The sequence below is a fragment of the Callorhinus ursinus genome, unplaced genomic scaffold (genome assembly GCF_003265705.2).
Source record: "Callorhinus ursinus isolate GAN/ISIS: 27379988/994484 unplaced genomic scaffold, GSC_fseal_2.0 scaffold3, whole genome shotgun sequence".
NCBI lineage: Eukaryota > Metazoa > Chordata > Mammalia > Carnivora > Otariidae > Callorhinus > Callorhinus ursinus.
In genome coordinates this window covers 23,392,844-23,411,972 of record NW_027397065.1, presented here as the reverse complement: position 1 = coordinate 23,411,972, position 19,129 = coordinate 23,392,844, and the positions used below count along the sequence as shown (strand labels likewise).

General features: G+C 40.5%; 1 protein-coding gene across 2 annotated transcripts in view; it reads left to right on the top strand.

Annotated features, from left to right (window-relative positions):
- The first annotated feature begins 282 nt into the window (after positions 1-282).
- FBXL17 (F-box and leucine rich repeat protein 17) overlaps positions 283-19,129 on the top strand; it is a 512,428-nt gene continuing 493,581 nt past the window's right edge. The window contains exon 1 of one of the 2 annotated variants that reach the window (XM_025866870.2): positions 283-1,646. In XM_025866870.2, coding sequence (XP_025722655.1) covers positions 666-1,646 — 981 coding nt within the window. In that variant the 5' untranslated portion in view covers positions 283-665. The remainder of the gene's footprint in view (positions 1,647-19,129) is intronic. The other variant, XM_025866868.2, reaches the window with a different exon arrangement.

Sequence of the window (19,129 nt, the reverse complement as noted above, 5' to 3'; positions counted from 1 at the left end):
TCACACAGCTGGCTCGGAAGCGTCTCCTCCCGTCCCAGAAAAGAGGCGTGGGCCCAGCGTACTCCGCGAAACCTTGGGCGAGGGAGGGAGGGGCGCGCGCCGCTCCCCACTCGCCGGCCCGCGTCTTCCCAGCAGTCCCTGCCTAGCGGCCGTCCCCGGTGAGCAGCCGGGCGCCCGCGCCCCCGCCCCAAGCGCGCCGCCGCAGCCAGCTCCGCCCCCTCCCCGAGAGGGCCGCGCGCTCCTGCGGCTCCGAGCTGTGTCGCGGGCGCGCGCGCCGCCGGCGGAGCCGCAGTTAAAATGGTCCGAGCGGGACCTCGGGTTCCCCCCGCCGCCGCACTGACCGACTGAGCCGGCGTGCCAGGCTTGGACTGGTCGCCTAGCCGGCAGGCTCGCTCCCTCCGTCGCGTCCCCAAAGCTCGCGCCCATCGTTCTCCCGGCTTCCCGGGGCAAAGCATGTAGCCCCCGTCGGGCGCCCGGGCAGCCCGCAGCTGACGCCCACCCCCCACCGTCGCGTGTGTGCCCGTGTGTGCGTGTGTGTGCGCAGGGCGGGCGACCCCGCCGCGGGCCCGAGGCCGAGCCAGCGAGCGGCCTGCCCCGCTGCCGGAGCTCGCTTCTCCGTGCCTCCCTACTTCCCCGTCCCGGTCCCCCTCCTCGGGGCCTTCTATATGGGCCACCTTCTCTCGAAGGAGCCGCGTAACCGCCCGAGCCAGAAGAGGCCTCGCTGTTGCAGTTGGTGCCGCCGCCGCCGCCCTCTCCTCAGGCTGCCCCGCCGGACCCCGGCCAAGGCGCCCCCCCAGCCGGCGGCGCCCCGGAGCCGGGACTGCTTCTTCCGCGGGCCCTGCATGCTCTGCTTCATCGTGCACAGCCCCGGCGCGCCCGCCCCCGCCGGCCCAGAGGAGGAGCCGCCGCTCTCGCCGCCGCCGCGGGACGGGGCCTACGCCGCGGCCGCCTCCTCGCAGCACCTGGCGCGGCGCTACGCGGCCCTGGCTGCCGAGGACTGTGCTGCCGCCGCCCGCCGCTTCCTGCTATCCTCGGCCGCCGCCGCAGCAGCTGCCGCTGCCTCGGCCTCGTCGCCCGCCTCCTGCTGCAAAGAGCTGGGGCTGGCTGCGGCCGCCGCCTGGGAGCAGCAGGGCCGGAGCCTCTTCTTGGCCAGCGTGGGGCCCGTGCGCTTCCTGGGGCCGCCCGCCGCCGTGCAACTCTTCCGGGGGCCGCTGCCGCCGGCCGAGCCCCCTACACCCCCAGAAATGGTGTGTAAGCGGAAGGGGGCCGGGGTCCCCGCCTGCACCCCCTGTAAGCAGCCCCGCTGCGGCGGTGGGGGATGCGGCGGCGGCGGCGGCGGCGGAGGGCCTGCAGGGGGAGGTGCCTCGCCGCCGCGGCCCCCCGACGCCGGCTGCTGCCAGGGCTCCGAGCAGCCACCGGAGCCGCTCTGCCCCCCGCCCTCCTCTCCCACTTCCGAAGGTGCCCCCACAGAGGCCGGCGGGGACGCGGTCCGAGCGGGGGGCACCGCCCCCTCGCCCGCCCAGCAGCAGCATGAATGCGGCGACACGGACTGTCAGGAGCCCCCCGAAAATCCCTGCGACTGTCACAGGGATCCACCCCCTGAAACCCCAGACATCAACCAGCTGCCGCCATCCATCCTGCTCAAGGTGGGTCTGGGCGAGTGGCGCAGGGATGCGTGCTTTCCCCCAACCCCGGCCCCCACCTCGGAGGTTTTCTCTCTCCTCCCCCTAAGCGCGGAGGAGGGGGTTCCCTGATAGCCAGAGAAGTCCGAAGGGGAGAAGCCAAGGGGGAAGATGCTTATGACCTGTTTTTTGAAGTAGAAAAACTTGGGAGTTTGGTCAATGTCTTTTAATAGCTTGGGTTTGTTACCACAATTCAGGATTCATCTGTTACTAGATTCCCAGTGGTTTAGAAACTATTCGTAGGTTTTCTGGGAAATATTTTTATCAATTGAGCAATTTACATTTACTGCTGAAGATTTTGTATATTAGTATTTGAGAGTCCTCAAACAGTACTTACCGGCTTGATAGCTGCTAGTTGATGTCAGTAACTGTGACCTTTAATTGAACATTTATTATGATCCGGCACTGTGCTTGAGCTTTATATACATAATATCTCAATCACCTAGTTAACGCTGTGAGATAGGTATTAACAACCCCACTTTATACAGGAAGACACTGATATTTCAATGCTGTGTGCCTACAGTGGTAACTCAGGCAGAAGTGGTCTTTGTGGAGTTTAGAATCTAGTGAGGCTTGAAGCGGTTGAAAGACTTGTCCAAGGTCACACACACAAAGGGCTGATTTGGGGAATTTAGGCCTGCTGGAGTTGAAAAGCCTTTGGTTTATGTTATGCTTTGTTGCCCTTCTACATTTTAATCCTTACATACAGTTTGTCAGAAGGTAGAGACAAATGTATTTTTTGGGGGGAATATGGGTGAGTGGAGGAGACGTGGGTGTCCTATGGGAGCTTTGTCTCACTTTCAACTAAGTAAAATATGCAATTTTGTTAATGCTAGTGAGAAATTTAAATAAGTGACAAAGTTAGTGTTATTATTACTAGCAAGTTATTTTTTCCTCATGCCCCCCCCTTCCTGGAAGTTAATAAATATAAACCTTCTTTTTCAGTGTAGGAGATATTTAATACCAGTCAAAAATAACCTAGATAAGAATTTGGCTACTTTTATTGTTACTGATGGAACTGTCATCAGTTAAAATTGTTACTTTCACAAATACACTTTTTTGATTAGAATTTTTGCACATTTATAATCCTGTGTGTTTAGATCTGTTTTACTTTGATATCAATGTTCTTGTAAATAATATAGCAAAGGAATGGGAAAGCCCAACTTTTCCTTGAGTCAAATGTAATGATTTAACTCTTATGGAGGTGTACTTTCTGGAGGAGTAATTTCCTCCCCTGTGTTCAGGGTGTGCTTTTTAGGGCAGAGGGAACTTTCTTGAGTCCTCTATATCAGCAAATGACAAATATCAACAAATATTTGGTATAGAAGTTTGATTGCTGTCTTGTTATTTGGCAAGTAAGACTTTAAAAACCAAAACAAAACCCAGATACTTTCTGCTTTCCACCCAAATCATCATATCAGGAGGCAGAGAACATTTTAGTGCCAAAAAAAAAAAAAAAATCTTCTAATAAAATTTCTATAGAATAAATTTTGCTAGTATAGATTATCTGCTAAACGTGTTTTTTTAGATTTTGCTGTGGACTGTTGAAAACTTGGTCTGAAGGACATTTGAGGATTTTACTTATCGGATTTGCTCTGTTGTGTTGGAGTATTTATTTATTTATTTAAAAGGGAGTTTTTTTTTTTTTAAGATTTTACTTATTTATTTGACAGAGAGCGAGAGAGGGAACACAAGCAGGGGGAGTGGGAGAGGGAGAAGCAGGCTTCCCATGGAGCAGGGAGCCCAATGCGGGGCTCAGTCCTGGGACCCTGGGATCATGACCTGAGCCAAAGGCAGACGCTTAATGACGGAGCCACTCAGGCACCCTGTGCTGGAGCATTTAGACACGTTAGGTAGATTTTCTTGTATTAGAAACTTGAATAAAGATTGTCTGTGTGTGTCTTATAGTCATGGTGGTATTCAGCATGAAGTGAGTTAGACTATTGGAATGAATTGAAATTGAGGTTTTTCAGTGTTTACCAATCCGTTCCAACTTTTAGGAATAGGGCTTTTGATGGTAGAGGCTCTGTCAACATAGATTTTGTTCATTGTTTTATCCCCTCCCCTAAGTTCAGTGGCTGGTATTTAGTAGCTATGAGTAAATATTTATGAACAAATGAATGGCTAGGTGTTTAGGAATTCTGGGCTGATACTCTGGGTGAATATGCCATGCCAGTAAGAGAAGCCAAGAAATGTTTATATCCTCACCTGAGTTGTTTTTTGAGCCACAGTAAAAGCCACATGATGGTGAATGGATTCTGGCTCAATTTTTGGTGAGAATCGGAAGTGTTTGGCTTGTAGAAGAGAAGACTTTGGGAGCTTTGATGATTTTATTTTTAAATTTTATTTATTTTTAAAGGATTTTATTAGAGAGAGAGAGGGGATGAGCAGGGGGAGGGGCAGAGGAAGTGGGAGTAGCAGTCTTCCCACTGAGCAGGGAGCCCAAAGTGGGACTCCATCCCAGGACCCTGAGATCATGACCTAAGCCAAAGGCAGATGTTTAACTGACTGAGCCACCCAGGCACCCTATGACGATGTTTTTATAGTACAAGAAGAATTGTTGCATAGAGAGGTACAAATCCATCACCTCTGTTGGAAAAATTCTTAGAAAGCATGCCCTTTGTCCCTAATAATGGATCAATAGCTTTTATGACTGTATTGCTGTATCTTTTGTACCAGAAGTTACTGTAGTTGTAAAAAAAGGGGGGATGTGTGGAGGACGGAGAGTTTGGATGAGAAATGTAAGGAAATGTGATTTAAAGGTTGTTTTTAAGGAAAACTACCAACTTTTTCCAGGTAAATTTTTTTTCCAGGTAAAAAGCAAAAGCAAACAAAACAAAAAAACAAAACCCCAAAACAAACAAAAAACAAAAAAAATCCTACCTAAATTCTTTTTATGGCGGTTCATAGGGCAGATTTTTGATTCAATATCAAAATTTTTATGTAACTTGCCTCAAAACATTAAAATAATGCAGGTAGGGCAAAAATTTGCCCAGATTCACCCTTACCTTCTCGTCTAGTTTCCTCTGCAGAGGTAACTAACCACTGTTACAAGTTTAGATTGTTCTTCTAGAACTGCTCTGTAGAGTACAGTAGCTTAAAGTAGTTAAATTAAATCAAACTTAAACTTCCGTTTCTCAGTCACAATAGCCACATTCCAGAGATTAGTAGTCATGTGTGACTGGCTGCTACCATACTGGACTGTGCGGGTCCAGAAAATTTCTCTCATTGCAGAAAGACCTGTGTAGACCTTCATACCTTTTTTCATAAATGGCACCAAAATGTACATGTTGTGAATTTTTTTTTGTTTTGTTAATAGTATGGTTTGGAAGTCTTTTCTTATTAGTAAGTAGTGTATATGGTTTCCTTCATTCTTTTTTTTGGTAAAAGTTTATTTAATCTCTACACCCAGCCTGGGGCTTGAACTCACAACCCTGAGATCAAGAGCTGCATGCTCTACTGACTTAGCCAGCCAGGTGCCCCTTCCTTCATTCTTTTTAACTGCTGCATAGTATTCCATAGTTTTATTCCATACTGTATTTTTCTATTATTGAATGGTTCCAACTTACTGCTACGACCAACAATGCTAATAGATGTTTTCTGTGCATATGTAGTCATTTTTTTAGTGTAGATTTCAAGAAAGTGGAATTTTAGGGTTGAAGAATGTGTACATTTGGAAATTTAGAAAATCCTTTCTAACAGTAAGAACTGTGTAAAAACAATGAATTCTTTCTTGAAATAGTGAGCTTCACTGGAGATCATAATTTAACTTCAGAACAAGAAGAGACCTTTGAGATCTGGGTACTCCCCACTTCTTTTACGTGAAAAAACAGTCCTGGAGAAATGAAATGGCTTACCCCAACACATTTTAGATAGTGAAAGGCAGACCCTGGTCTGGAACCCCTCTCAGTGTTTGCAGGCCTAGAGATCTTTTCAATATATTATGAAAGAGGGTCTCAGTAATCTTCTCTCAGAGATTTTATGAAAGAGATTTTCCTGAATTGGGGGTGGCAGGGAGGAGCTTACACCAGACAACTTCTAAACTATTATGGGTCAGAGGCTAATTTTATAATTGGGTCTGTAGAGTTGAATTGTGGTCTTTATAAGAAATCTGAGAAGTAGGGAATGGATCTTCAAAGGTCATCTGTGGGAATAGCATTTTCTTAAAGACTCAAGCCTGTTATAGTTGATCTTTCACTGTTTGATGGACTGCTTTGGATCAACTAAGGTAGCTTCAGTCTTTGGTGCCTGTTGCCTTTATAACTTAAAGCAAACCTGCCTTGTGATATCACAATTAGATTTTTATATTGTGGAGCCACTATGCAACAATTTTACCAAATGATAGCAGTGGACTACTTTTCTTTAAGTAGAGTAACTGGTATTTGAGATCTGTATTTAATATTTAGAGACTTTGTGTGCTTTATGCTTAGATATCTTGCTCTCTGTCAGCAGACCTGTTTCTTTCCAGAGGAAACGAGATGAGAGGTCCAGAATCTATCACCACAATTAGAAAACTGCTGCACCATGCGTGCACCCCTGATAATGTGTTAGTAGGTATTAAATCTTGATTTTTACAGCTTTATTGCCAACAGCTTCCTTTAGTTATCAAGAGAGAATTTTGTAAGAGAAATGTACTTTGGGGGAAGGCTTATTTTCTTGATCTGTTTTTTTAAAATATGAAAATAAGGTTGAAAGCAATGGAAATGGGAGTCAAAGAAAAAATACTGCTTTTTAAAGCTTTGAGTGTAGATTACTAGTGGGTAAGAGGAACTAAGTTATATGTAGCATTTCATGAATGCTTGACTTAAGGACTCCAGCACCAAATAACCTCTACAAGGTATATCTCTGTAGTTCTAGGGATGAGTTTAGTCAACTCTGAAATGGAATGTTGTTAGGAAGTCAGGTTCAAGATTTTTCTTTGTTAAAGAATGCCAAGTAATCTTGATTAACACATGCCACAAAAGGTGAGATTTGTTTTTTTCTTGAGAGGTCTAAAACTTCTGGTGCCTTGTAATGAGTAGCTGTCAAGGGGATAACCCTGAGATTTTTTTTTTTTTTTGGCCAGCTTTGGGATACCAACTTATATAAATGATAGCAAATATGAAAAGATAAGTGAAGGCATATATGAAAGTATTTAATATTGGCATAATAGTTTCCTAAAAAGTTGCTTAATTTTGACTGAATATCATTTTATGTTTGTCAAGAGTCTTGCCCAAGTTTGGAGCCAAGTGGTGTGCTAAGAGCATCTATGTGGAGGAATAAGCTAGAGTAGTGATGGGTGATTGGTTACATACATACATATATATATTCCTTAGCTCTGTCCACTTGAGAGGGTCTTAGAGAAGCAATGCCCAATAACAATGTGGGCACTTAGCATCCAGATCTTAGCTTCTAAAAACCATTCTCTGCTAAAATGAATCAGTGTTGTTGGAGAAATGGCTGATTACAGAGCTGGTACCAGGAAAGTACAAGGTGAGCCTAGAATATTTTGTCCTAGAGCATAAGGAAGTGCTCAAAGAATAATGGATATATGTCAGAAGGACACATCGTTTCATAGTATCTCCTCCCAAAATACTTAAAAAAAAAAAAAGTTTTGTGTTTTGTTGAATTTTGTGACTGGCTTTAGAGTAAAACTTATTCTTGTGTAAATTTCAAAATACCTGACTCTACAGTAGAGTAGCACTCTGTATAATAGTTTGGATTTTATGTTTGCTGTGCCTTAAATTTTAGTAATTAAATTGCAGGAAATTATTTTAAATTATAGATTAGGAAATAGTTTTAGAGTCTGTGACTTCCCTGTGGCTGTGTGGTTAGAAGAGTACCAGAAATATGTTTTGTGCCTCTTTTTCTAAATGGTGCTTTATTCAAGAGACTATTTAGTAAATGTTATTTTCAAGCTTTTGGCAAGTAATATACATAGAATATTTAAGAGGCAAAGTATGATATACATGGAAAAAAATTGAAAAGGGCAGAAAAGTTGAACTTGGTTGAAATAGTTAATTCTGAGAAGATTGCAAAGAGGAAATTTATATGAATCTTAAGGATATTATCTGCTTAATTATTTATTATAACGTGTGATGTTTGTGTATGTGCGTGTATGTTTTCTCAAATAGGAATTCAAAGATTCTGGGAAGGAAAATGATAGAATGATAGAAATACAGAGCTTATGGATATTTTTAAAAAACAGCTATCTTGATATTTAGTTTACTCATTTTAAGCATACAGTTTGAGTTTTTTTTTTTTTAAGATTTTATTTGAGAGAGAGAGAGAGCACATGAGCAGGGGGAGGGTCAGAGGGAGAAGCAGACTCCGTACTGAGCGGGGAGCCCAACATGGGGTTCAGTCCCAAGATGCTGGGTTCATGACTTGAGCCAAAGGCAGATGCTTAACCAACTGAGCGACCTAGGCACCCCTACAGTTTTTCTAATAAGTGTTTAGTGTTGTACGACCATCATTATAATACAGTTTTAGAACACCTCAGATAGTTTCCTTGTGCCTCTTTGCAGTCAATTTCTGCTCACACCCCTAGCCCCAGGCAACCACTGATTTGGTTTCTGCCTCTATAGTTTTGCCTTTTCTAGAAATTTCATATAAATGGCATCATACAATATGTAGTCAAGAATATTCTGGGTTTTTTTTTTCTTTTAAGATTTTATTTATTTATTTGACACAGCACAAGCAGGGGGAGCAGAGGGAGAGGAAGAAGCAGGCTCCCTGCTCAGCAGGGAGCCTGACATGGGGCTTGATCCCAGAACCCTGGGATCATGACCTGAGCTGAAGGCAGACGCTTAACCAACTAAGCCACCCAGGTGCCCCAAGAATATTGTGTTTTATCTTGAATACCTCTGTATCTCTCATGACACCTAGCATAGTCCCTGATACAACAGGACTCAATATAAAATAACTACACAAATGTACTTCTTCTCAAGTATTATTTCTATAACTTGCATGCCATATGCTTACTCATAAACTTTTCAATAATATTTGATAGCAGATAAGATCTCCTTAACAAAAATTAGATGGCCAAATGTAGGTATTGGCCTTGTTGATTTTCAAGTACTCCAAGGTTCTGTGGAATAGGTATGATCAAGTGTTAAACAACAATGCATTTTCTGGAAGTTTTTTCAGTATGAATTACCTTCTGAAATTTTACACTAATGCCTTGCTCAAAAATAGAATCTTTCAAGGCTCAGGAGTATTTGGATGTTGCTGGTAGTGATTATTTCAGATTATATCTGTAATATGATATGTACCTTTTCTGGTAATTCATATTTTAGTTGTGTTTTCTGGGTCTGCCACTAAAGATAAAGAATATCACGTTTGTTTTCAACCCAGGTCCTGACTAGAAGTCACTGCTGTTTCCCGGTATCCATTCCCCTCATGTTCTTTTTAGTAATGGAATTTACCATGTTCTAGTTTGGCACATGATCACCTAATTAGAGGCTGTTTTTCAGCCTTTCTTGTAGATAGGTGTAGCTCTGTGACTAAATATTAGGTAACAGAATATGAGTGGAAGTAATGTGTACAACTTTTTAGGCATTCCATAAAAGCAGCTGCTTGCCCTTTGCTTCATCTTCCCTTTTTCAGGGCTAGACCACCTGGATTATGAGGGTAAGCCATCCTCTACTCTGTAGCTGAAGGCAGTGATGGCAGAGCTGCGAGGTACAAAATGATAGATCCTTGGATATTCCACATCCTTAGAATACCTACACCTACTTAGTTTGAATTTCTGTCATGTTCAAGCTATTGCTAACAGGCCTGTGTTAAAGTAAGCAATTTCCTGGCTTGATGCAAGTGACATCCTAGTTTTTTTCAGTGTCCTTCTTCCCCTTTATAGTTTTCTTTATTCAACAAAAATGTTACAGGTCAGTCCTTGACAGACCAACATTCTCTTTCTTCAATCTTTGAAATACTCTTTCTCTTGAATCTCTCAAATTATCCAAAGTTAATTCGGAAATGCCTTTGACTATATAATCTTAAAGCCAGTGAACACATCTCAAGTTGTAGTGTCTCACAGAAACCCAGGTACATGTTCTCAAATGTTGGTTAAATGAGTTAAGAAGATACTTTGGAGGAGAAGTAGTTACTTTCTCAGGAGTTAAGATTTGAGAGAGAGGGCATTTTATTTTTTTTATTTTTTTTTTTAAAGATTTTTTATTTATTTATCTGAGAGAGAGAGAATGAGAGATAGAGAGCACGAGAGGGAAGAGTGTCAGAGGGAGAAGCAGACTCCCCGCCAAGCAGGGAGCCCGATGTGGGACTCGATCCCGGGACTCCGGGATCATGACCTGAGCCGAAGGCAGTCGCTTAACCAACTGAGCCACCCAGGCGCCCAAGAGAGAGGGCATTTTAATGACAGAAAGAAAAGCAGGGATATTTAAATATTGTGTTTGGTATCTTTATGTAACAAATTATGCCAATACTTAGTTTAAAACCACAAATTTTATTATTTCATATTTTCTGTGGGGTAATAATCCCTTTGAGACTTGGTCCCATTTGATCCAGGGTCTCTTATGAGGCTGTATTCAAGGTGTTGCCTGGAGCTACTCAACTGGGGCTCAAGAATTCCTGTCGAGACTTCCTTGTGAAATTGTTGGCAGGCCTCAGGTCCTCACTGGCTGTTGGCTATGTGCTTAAGTTCCTTGCCATGCCCTGTGGCTTCTCCATAGGGTTAATAGCAGCATGGCAGCTCATCCTCCCAGAGCAACAGATCCAAGAACACCCAAAACTGGAAGCCATTTTTTTTTTTTAAACCTAATCCCAGAAGTAACATCCTCTCAGTTTTGCCATACTGTGTTCATTAGAAGTGAGTCAGTCATTAAATCCAGGTCACACTCAAGGAGAGGATTATACAAGTGTAAATAAATATCAGGAGGTGAGTTCATTTGGGGCCATTGTGCAGATTGCCTACCACAAACAATATGCAAATATATATGCATTGGAATATAAGCTTAATATTTTGCCTTTTTATTTTTATCTATCTTTTCTGGTACCAGTTTTATCTACCCTTCACCCACTTACTAGATTTCCTTTCAGGGGATAACTAAAACTCATGGAGATCCACCTAGATTTAGTCAGTTATCTGTGGATTATAACAATCATCTCACTTTAACCAAATAGAAAACTAATGTTCAAAGAAAGTACAATCCAAAGTCAGATATATTTTAAACAAGGTGCTTCTTGGTTCCAGTGACCATGTTCTACATATCTTCTATTTGTTAAGGGACAGATTACCCCTTTAAAACCACGGAGTTCTTTAACCTTAAACAGATGATCTACACTCCCTGAATCTTTACTTTTTCATCTTATAAAATGAGGAGGATGAGCATAAAAAATAACCACAAAAGAGGGACTTCCAGCTATAGTTGCAGGAAGAGTTTGGTGAATCCTCTCCACAAAAATAAAGTAAAACTAGGCAAAATTGCCTACAACTATTTGGGCTTCGGGAATTGACCAAAGGCAGAAAAAAATTGAGAATCATTTATTCTTAGGAAAATTGCTAATGCTTTTAAGAACAGTTGATGTCTACAGCATTCTTGCTTTCCCCAATTCCTTTGGCAAGAACCATAGTTTGGGAAACCAGCAGCCTTGCTGCCAGAGGCTAAGTCAGTTTGTGGCAACAAGTAAAAACCTGTATTTGTCAACTTAAAGTGATGAACTTGACAGGAAACAAATAGTGAAAACCCACATATTTAAGTCTTAGGTTTTGATGCCAATTGGGATGGGTTAGGGGATTTAACAGGCAGACCTTGGAAATGAGAAAACCATAAAGGGATAAGCTCTCCACATGTCCCTCGTTTACTGTGAAACCATGCACATGTACAGGGGAGACCTGAGATGTCTAGCAGAAGGCAAGGGCCAAGGCAGACTTGAGAAATGGCTAAGCCTTGAATGTGCTCTTCCCATCCCATGCACAGATTGAAGAGCAGGTTTGAGATGTGTGAGTATACCTTTGCCCAGATAACTAGCTGAAAACTAAGCTATGCAGACATAGGGTAACCTCTTTAGAAAGCCAGAGTAAAAAAATATGTAAGTATTAAAACCTGAGCAGAGACATCAGTACTTTGGGGGACATAGATCCCACAGTTTAAGGCCAGGGAAATTAAAATGTCAAAAAAATTCCAGGGATGGCTGGCTGGCTCAGGTGGTAGAGCGTATGACTTGATCTCAGGGTTGGGAGCCTACCTTGGGGCTTGAGTTCATGAGCCTGATATCAAGACCTGACTGAAATCAAGAGTCAGATGCTTAATTGATTGAGCCACCCGGGAGCCCCTAAAATGTCTAGTTTTTTTTTTTTTAAGATTTTATTTATTTATTTGAGAGAGAACATGAGCGAGAGGGAGAAGCAGATTCCCCATTGAGCAGGGAGCCTGATGTGGGGATCGATCCTAGGATTCCAAGATCATGACCTGGGCTGAAGGCAGACACTTAACTGACTGAGCCACCCAGGTATTTCTAAAATGTCTAGTTTTTAAGAAAAAGCGATGAGACATGTCAAGAGACAGAAAAATGTGACCTATACTGAGAGAAAACAAAGTAGTTAATAGAAAATAACTCAAGTGGGCTCAGATATTAGACTTAAAAGAAAACTATAAACATGTTAAAAAATAGAAGAAAACATTTAAATTATAGCAAAAAATATGATGACACTGATTCAACAAATGGTGAATCTCAGTACAAAGAAATGGAATCTATAAAAAGGGTATTTCATTTTTTGGGTGTTATAAATGGAAATGCTTTCTTAATTTTATTTTGAATTATTCATTGTTAATGTGTGGAAATAGTTGCTTATTAGCTCTAAAATTTTTTTGTGTGTTCTTTAGGACTTTTTATATATAAGATCATGATATCTGTTAATAGAGAACATTTTAATTCTTCCTTTCCTGGATGCCTTTCATTTCTTTTTCTTGAATAGTTGCCCAGGTTGGAATCTCTAGTACAATGGAGAGAGCAGACATCCTTGTCTTGTTCCTCATCTCAGGGGAAAAATGTTCCGTCTTCACCATCAAGTATAATGTTAGCTTTGTGTTTTTAATAGATGTGCCGTCTCTCAAGTTAAGGAAGATTCTTTTTATTTCTAGTTTTCTGAGTATTTTTATCAAGAAGCAGTATTGGATTTTGTTGAGTGGTTTTTCTACATCTATTGAGATGGTCATTAAAAAAAAAACGTTTTATAACATCTAAAAGCAGTGAGAGGAAGATAGCGCTGTGTATAAATGGAACAATATTTCAAAGGATTCATAGCTTCAGAAATAATGGATTTTAGAGAATATTGAATGAACATTTTTACAATGATGAGTGGGAGAAAAACCACAAAAAACTAAAACTGTCAACCCAGAATTCTGTATACAATCAACAGTTGTATTAAGAAAAAAAGAAACAAAGAAACAAAGATAATATGCAATGAACAAAACCTAAGAAAATGTTCATCCACTCGTTTGAGGGACAGGAAGTGCTAAAAAATGTATGTTAGGTTGAAAAGCAATGAAGCAGATGGAAACTTGTATATTCCAGAAGGAATGAAAACCATCAAAAATGCAATTGCATCTGTCTTCTTGATCTACTGGAGAGGGAGTGGAATTCATAGGTAATAAAATAAAAATTTGATATCAAAAATTCTCCTTCATTTTATTAATATGGTGTGTTAAATGGATTTATTTCTACATTTGGGCCACTTTTGCATTCCTGGGGTAAATCCTACCTGGCCATGGTATGTAATCCTTTTAATATGTACTGGATTCAGTTTGCTAATATTTTGTTGAAGATTTTTGCATCTGTATTTGTAAGGGACATTGGTCTAGTTTTCTTGTGATGCCTTTGTTTGGCTTTGGTATCAGGGTAAACCTGACCTCATAGAATGAGTTAGGAGGTGTTACCTCATCCTCCAGTTTGGAAGAATTTAAGGATTAGTCTTAGTTCTTCAAATGTATCACTAATTATTTCCTCTGTTCCTTGGCTTTTCTTTGTTGGAAGTTTTTTGATTACTGATTTAATCTTTTTACTTATAGTTCTATTCAGATTTTCTATTTCTTCTTGAGTCAGGTCTTTTGTACTTTGCATGCTTCTAGGAATTTGTCCATTTCATCTAGGTTATTTAGTTGGCATAGTATTCTATAATTCTTTCTATTTCTGTAAGGTTGGCAGTGGTATCTCTATTTTCATTCATGGTTTTAGTAACTTGAGTGTTCTCTCTTTTTAGTCTGGTAAAGGTTTGTCAGTTTTGTTGAACTTTCCAAGGATTTTCCAGCTTCTGTTTTCATTGTTTCTATTATTTTTCTAGTCTGTATTTTTTATTTGCTCTGATTTTTAATTTCTTCCTTCTGCTTGGCCTGTATTTAGTTTCCTCTTTTTTTCTGTAAGGTGGTAGGTTAGGTTATTGGTTTGAAATCTTTATTCTTTTTAATACAGTTACTTACAGCTATATTCCATAAATTTTGGGATATTGTGTTTTTGTTTTCATTTATCTTAAAATATTTTTTATTTTTCCTTCTGAGTTTTCCTTACTAATTGATTTTCAAGTGTGTTGTTTAATTTCCACACATTTCCAGATTTCGTTTTGTTACTGATTTCTAATTTCATTCCATTGTGGTCAGAGAAGATATTTTGTATGATTTCAATCTTCTAACATTTATGAGACTTGATTTGTGGCTAACATACAGTTTATCCATGTTCACTTGAGAAGAATGTATATTCTGTTGTTGTTTGTTGGAGTGTTGTATAAAATATGTTAGGCCTAGTTGGTTTAAGTGTTCAGATTTTAAATTTCCTCATTTATCTTCTGTCTGGTTGTTTTATCCATTATTGAAATGGAGTGTTGAAGTCTCTAAGTATTGTAGAACTGTTTATTTTTCCCTTCAGTTCTGTCAGTTTTTGATTCATCTGTTTTGGACCTCTGTTTCTCTATGTACATATATAATTCTTATATCTCTTTTAGGGGGTTTACCCTTTTATCATTCTGTAATTTTTTGGTCTCTTGTAACAGTTTTTGTTTTAAAGTCTATTTTGTCTGACATTAGTGTGGACACTACAGTTCTTTTTTGGTTACTATTTGAATAGAATACACTTTTCCATCCTTTTAACCCATGTGTCCTTGGATCTAAAGTGAGTCTCTTATAGACACTATGTAATTTGATCATGTTTTTGTTCCATTCCTTCACTCTCTGTTTCTGAATTGGAGAGTTTAATGTTTTTATATTTGATGTAATTACTGATAAGGAAAGACTTCTGCCATTTTCTTAATTGATTTCTCTGTCTTATACTTTTTGTTCATCAATTCCTCCATTGCTGCTCTTTGTATTAGATATTTGTAGTGTACTATTTTGATTCCCTTCTCTTTTCTTCGTGTGTATATAGTTACTTTGTTAATATTTGCTGTGGGGTTATAATTAACATCATAATTTAACAGTCTAGTTTGAGTTAATACTGTTCTGTTGATCTTGAGCCTACTGATGGTAGTACCCCCTCTCAGAAATGCCTGTAGTGTTTTCCTAGGCACACATTACTTATGGCAAGCTCCACAGATATTTCTGCTACCAGGGCCCCTATTTATAGCTGGGCCAGGTCTTCTGCTTCTTATTATGACATATGTAGCACACCAAGCACCATCTAGCCAGGTTGAGGGTAGAGAGAAAGAGTCTTGGAGCTCTGCCTTTATTAGAGTCCAAGGGTGGAGTGTCTAGGGTTCTGCAGGTTTACTCTCTATTGGCTAATCTAAAGCAGAAAAGCGGGAATTAGGGCATAAGAAGGGAGAAACAAGGTCACTCAAGCAGTCAGTTATCTAGGTAACCTGGGGTTTTCTGGGAGACCTTAATTGGTGGTGGTTGTTTTTTTAGTAGCTATGTCATACAGCTGGCAATATGTTTATTCAAGATAAATGTCTTTTTTTGAAATGGATGTCATGGCAATTAAAAGTTTAGTATTAGACATACTACAGTCAAAAAAGCTTATTGTCAAACATTTAAACTACAAGTACCAATATAGTTTCAGTGGTATATAAAACCTTTGTTGCTATATTTATGTTGTTATTGTCACAACTCAGACTTTTATATGCTTGGTGCCCTTTCATAAAGATTTATAACTATTATTTTATGTAGTTGCCTTTTCAGTAATGTAGAAAATAAAAGGGGTACAAGCCCAAAATACATTAATTCTGAATTTTATATTTACCTACATAAATACCTATCTTTATTGGTGTTTTTTTTTCTTCCTGTGGTTTCAAGTTATTGGCTCATGTTCTTTCAGTTCAGCCTGAAGAGCTCCCTCTAGGATTTCTTACAGTTAGGTCTGCTAGTGTCATACTCCCTCAGTTTTTGTTTATCTGGAAATATTTTAATTTCTCCATCATTTTTGAAGAATAGTTTTGCCAGATATAGTGCTTTCTTTCAGCACTTTAAAGACGTTATCTCATTGCCTTTTGGCTTACATAGTTTCTGATGTGAAATCAGTTGCTAACCTGATTTGTAATTGGGAATCCTTTGTACGTGATGAATTGCTCTTTTTGTTGCTTCCAGGGTTCTCTCTTTGTCTTCTGACAATTTAATTATAATGTGTCTGGGTGTAGAGTCTTTAAGTTAATCTTACTGGTGTTCATTGAGTTTATGAATGTCTAGGTTTATGTCTTTCATCAGGTTTGTCAGGGAACAACATTGTTTTATTGATTTTTAAACATTTTTTAAAGATTTTATTTATTAGAGAGAGCATGCACAAATGGTGGTGGAGGGGGAGCAGAGGAAGAGGGAGAAGCAGACTCCCCCACTGAGCAGGGAACCCGACATGGGGCTCGATCACAGGACCTTGAGAATATGACCTGAGCTGAAGGCAGTTGCTTAACTGACTGAGCCACTGAGGTGCCCCAGCATTGTTATATTTAGACTGAAACTTCTATCTTACCTTCCTTGGCCTGTGATTATAGTTTTGGCTCAGTTTTAAAAGACTTTGCTGTACTACTGGGTTTCTTCTGTACAACTTTGGGTTTCTTCTGTACACATGCAGCTTTGTGGTTAACTTGGGATTTTTGTCACTTTATACACAGAGTTAGGGGTCTTCTTTTCTGATCCTTCCTTTACTCTTTGACTTAGAGTCCCCTTTTCTTGGTTCTCTGGCTGGAAAGATAGAGTTTCTCTCAGAGTTAGAGCCACCTCTGCTGCTATCACTTTTGTATAACTGGGGCTACTTTTACTTTATTTTATTTTTAAGATTTATTTATTTTACAGGAGGAGGGGCAAAGGGAGAGGGAGAGATAGAATCCTAAGGAGACTCCCCGCCGAGTGTGTAGCCTGATGTGGGCTTGATCCCATGACTCTGAGATCATGACCTGAGCCTAAACCAAGAGTCAGATGCTTAACCAGCTGAGCCACCCAGGTGGCCCTGGGGCTACTTCTATGGTAAAATGTTAAGAAAAAGGTAGCAAGGATTCCTTTCACACTCTGGTCACAGAGTTCTCTTTGCTAGTTCTACTGGCTGGAAAATGGTTTCACTTTCAGGGTTTTAGGTGCTACTTTGCAGCTCTCTGACTGAGGCTGTATTTGGGACTTGGCCAGCAGAGAGGAAAGAGAAAAGGCAAAGAAAAGAAAACCCCAAATGAGGATTCTTCTCATATTCTGTTTCACACTCTGTCCAGAAAGATGGCTTTCTCTCTGTATTTTAGTTGTGCCTTATGTATACTTCTGCACATGGGCAGAAGTTCCATGATGGGAGATAAAAGGAAAAAAAAACCTCAGGAAACTCATTACTTTTATTAGTCATTCTTTTTTTTAAAGATTTTGTTTTTTTATTATTTGAGGGAGAGAGAGTGAGAGAGCATGAGAGGGGGGAGAGTCAGAGGGAGAAGCAGACTCCCCGCTGAGCAGAGAGCCTGATGCGGGACTCGATCCCAGGACTCCAGGATCATGACCTGAGCCCAAGGCAGTCGCTTAACCACCTGAGCCACCCAGGTGTCCCTATTAGTCATTCTTTAAGTTTTGGCTCACCTCCCCAGTCCATCTGTTATTAACCTTTTAGAGTCCTGAGTTAGTTGCTTTTTGTATGTTGTCATGAATGGGAGTGAGAAGTTTTAGTGGGCTTAACTCCATCTTTGCTGGTGATTCTTAAACATATATTTTATTTCTCACTAGACCCTTGGAAGAGGAATGATAGTTGTGCAGAGGAGGCAGTTATTTTCCCCAGGTTCAAGATTTAAGCACAGTAGAGTTTTTAGCTTAGATGTCTACAACTTTTGGCTGCATGGAGGTTTATCATTTTAGGTCATAGTTGTGATAGGAATCATTTATATACCTTCTCTGTTTCAGATCTTGTTCCCAAAACTTTACCTATACTTGTTTGGTCCTCACAGTAACTCTGTCAGGTCAATACTATATTATCCCAATTTTAAAGATAAGGAAATTGGGGGGTCTGGGTGGCTGAGTTGGTTCAGCATCTGACTTTGGCTCAGGTCATGATCTCAGGGTCCTGGGATCGAGCCCGTGTCAGAGCTCTGCTCAGCAGGGAGTCTGCTTCTCCCTCTCCCTCTCCCCTTCCCCTGCTCGTTCTAACTCTCTCTCTGTCCCTCTCTCAAATCTTAAAAAAACTAAAGATAAGGAAATTGAGGTACAGAGAGGTTAGGTAATTTGCACAAGGTTACATAGATAATAAATGGTGGAGCTATGATTTAAACTTAGCATGAGACAGTTTAGTTTTAGAGAACATGTGCTTGTTAAAATTTTCACTTAGTATTATGGAAATTTTCATATACAGACCAAAGTAGAAAATATTATAATGAACCTGCCCCCTGCCATGTATCATTCAGCCAGTTTTAATCGTTTTCAATATTCTGCCTTTCTTGTTTCTTTCACCAACTTTGTTTTTGATAAAGTATCTGAAAGCAAATTCTAGATATCATTTTAGTTATAAACACTAAAGTATGTATCTAAAATGCACAGTAGCTTTTAAAACATAACTACAGTATGAATATAACCACTATATAATCAAAACCCAAAAAGTGAAGACTAATTTTCTTTAAATCATCTAGTATCTGTTTTGTGTTCAGTTTTATCTGATTGTCTCAGAAGAATCTTCTCATAGTTCAGTTCAGGATTTCAGTATGGTCCACACATTGTTATTTGTTGATTCATATTTTAATTGTAAAAATTCTGTATTGGTCCTAATCCTTTACCCTAGCCATCTTTTTGTGATTTTAACTTTTTTTTTTAAGGATTTTATTCATTTATTTGACAGAGCGAGAGGGGGAACACAAGCAGGGGGAGTGGGAGAAGCAGGCTTCCTGCTGAGCAGGCGGCCCGATGTGGGGCTCGATCCCAGCCGTGACCCAGATGAAGGCAGATGCTTAATGACTGAGCCATCCAGGCACCCACAATTTTAACTTCTTAAAACTCTTTTAAAAATAAGCCTTTTATTTTAGAATAATCTTAGAAAAGTTGCAAAGATAGTAGAGTTCCCACATATTCCTCAAC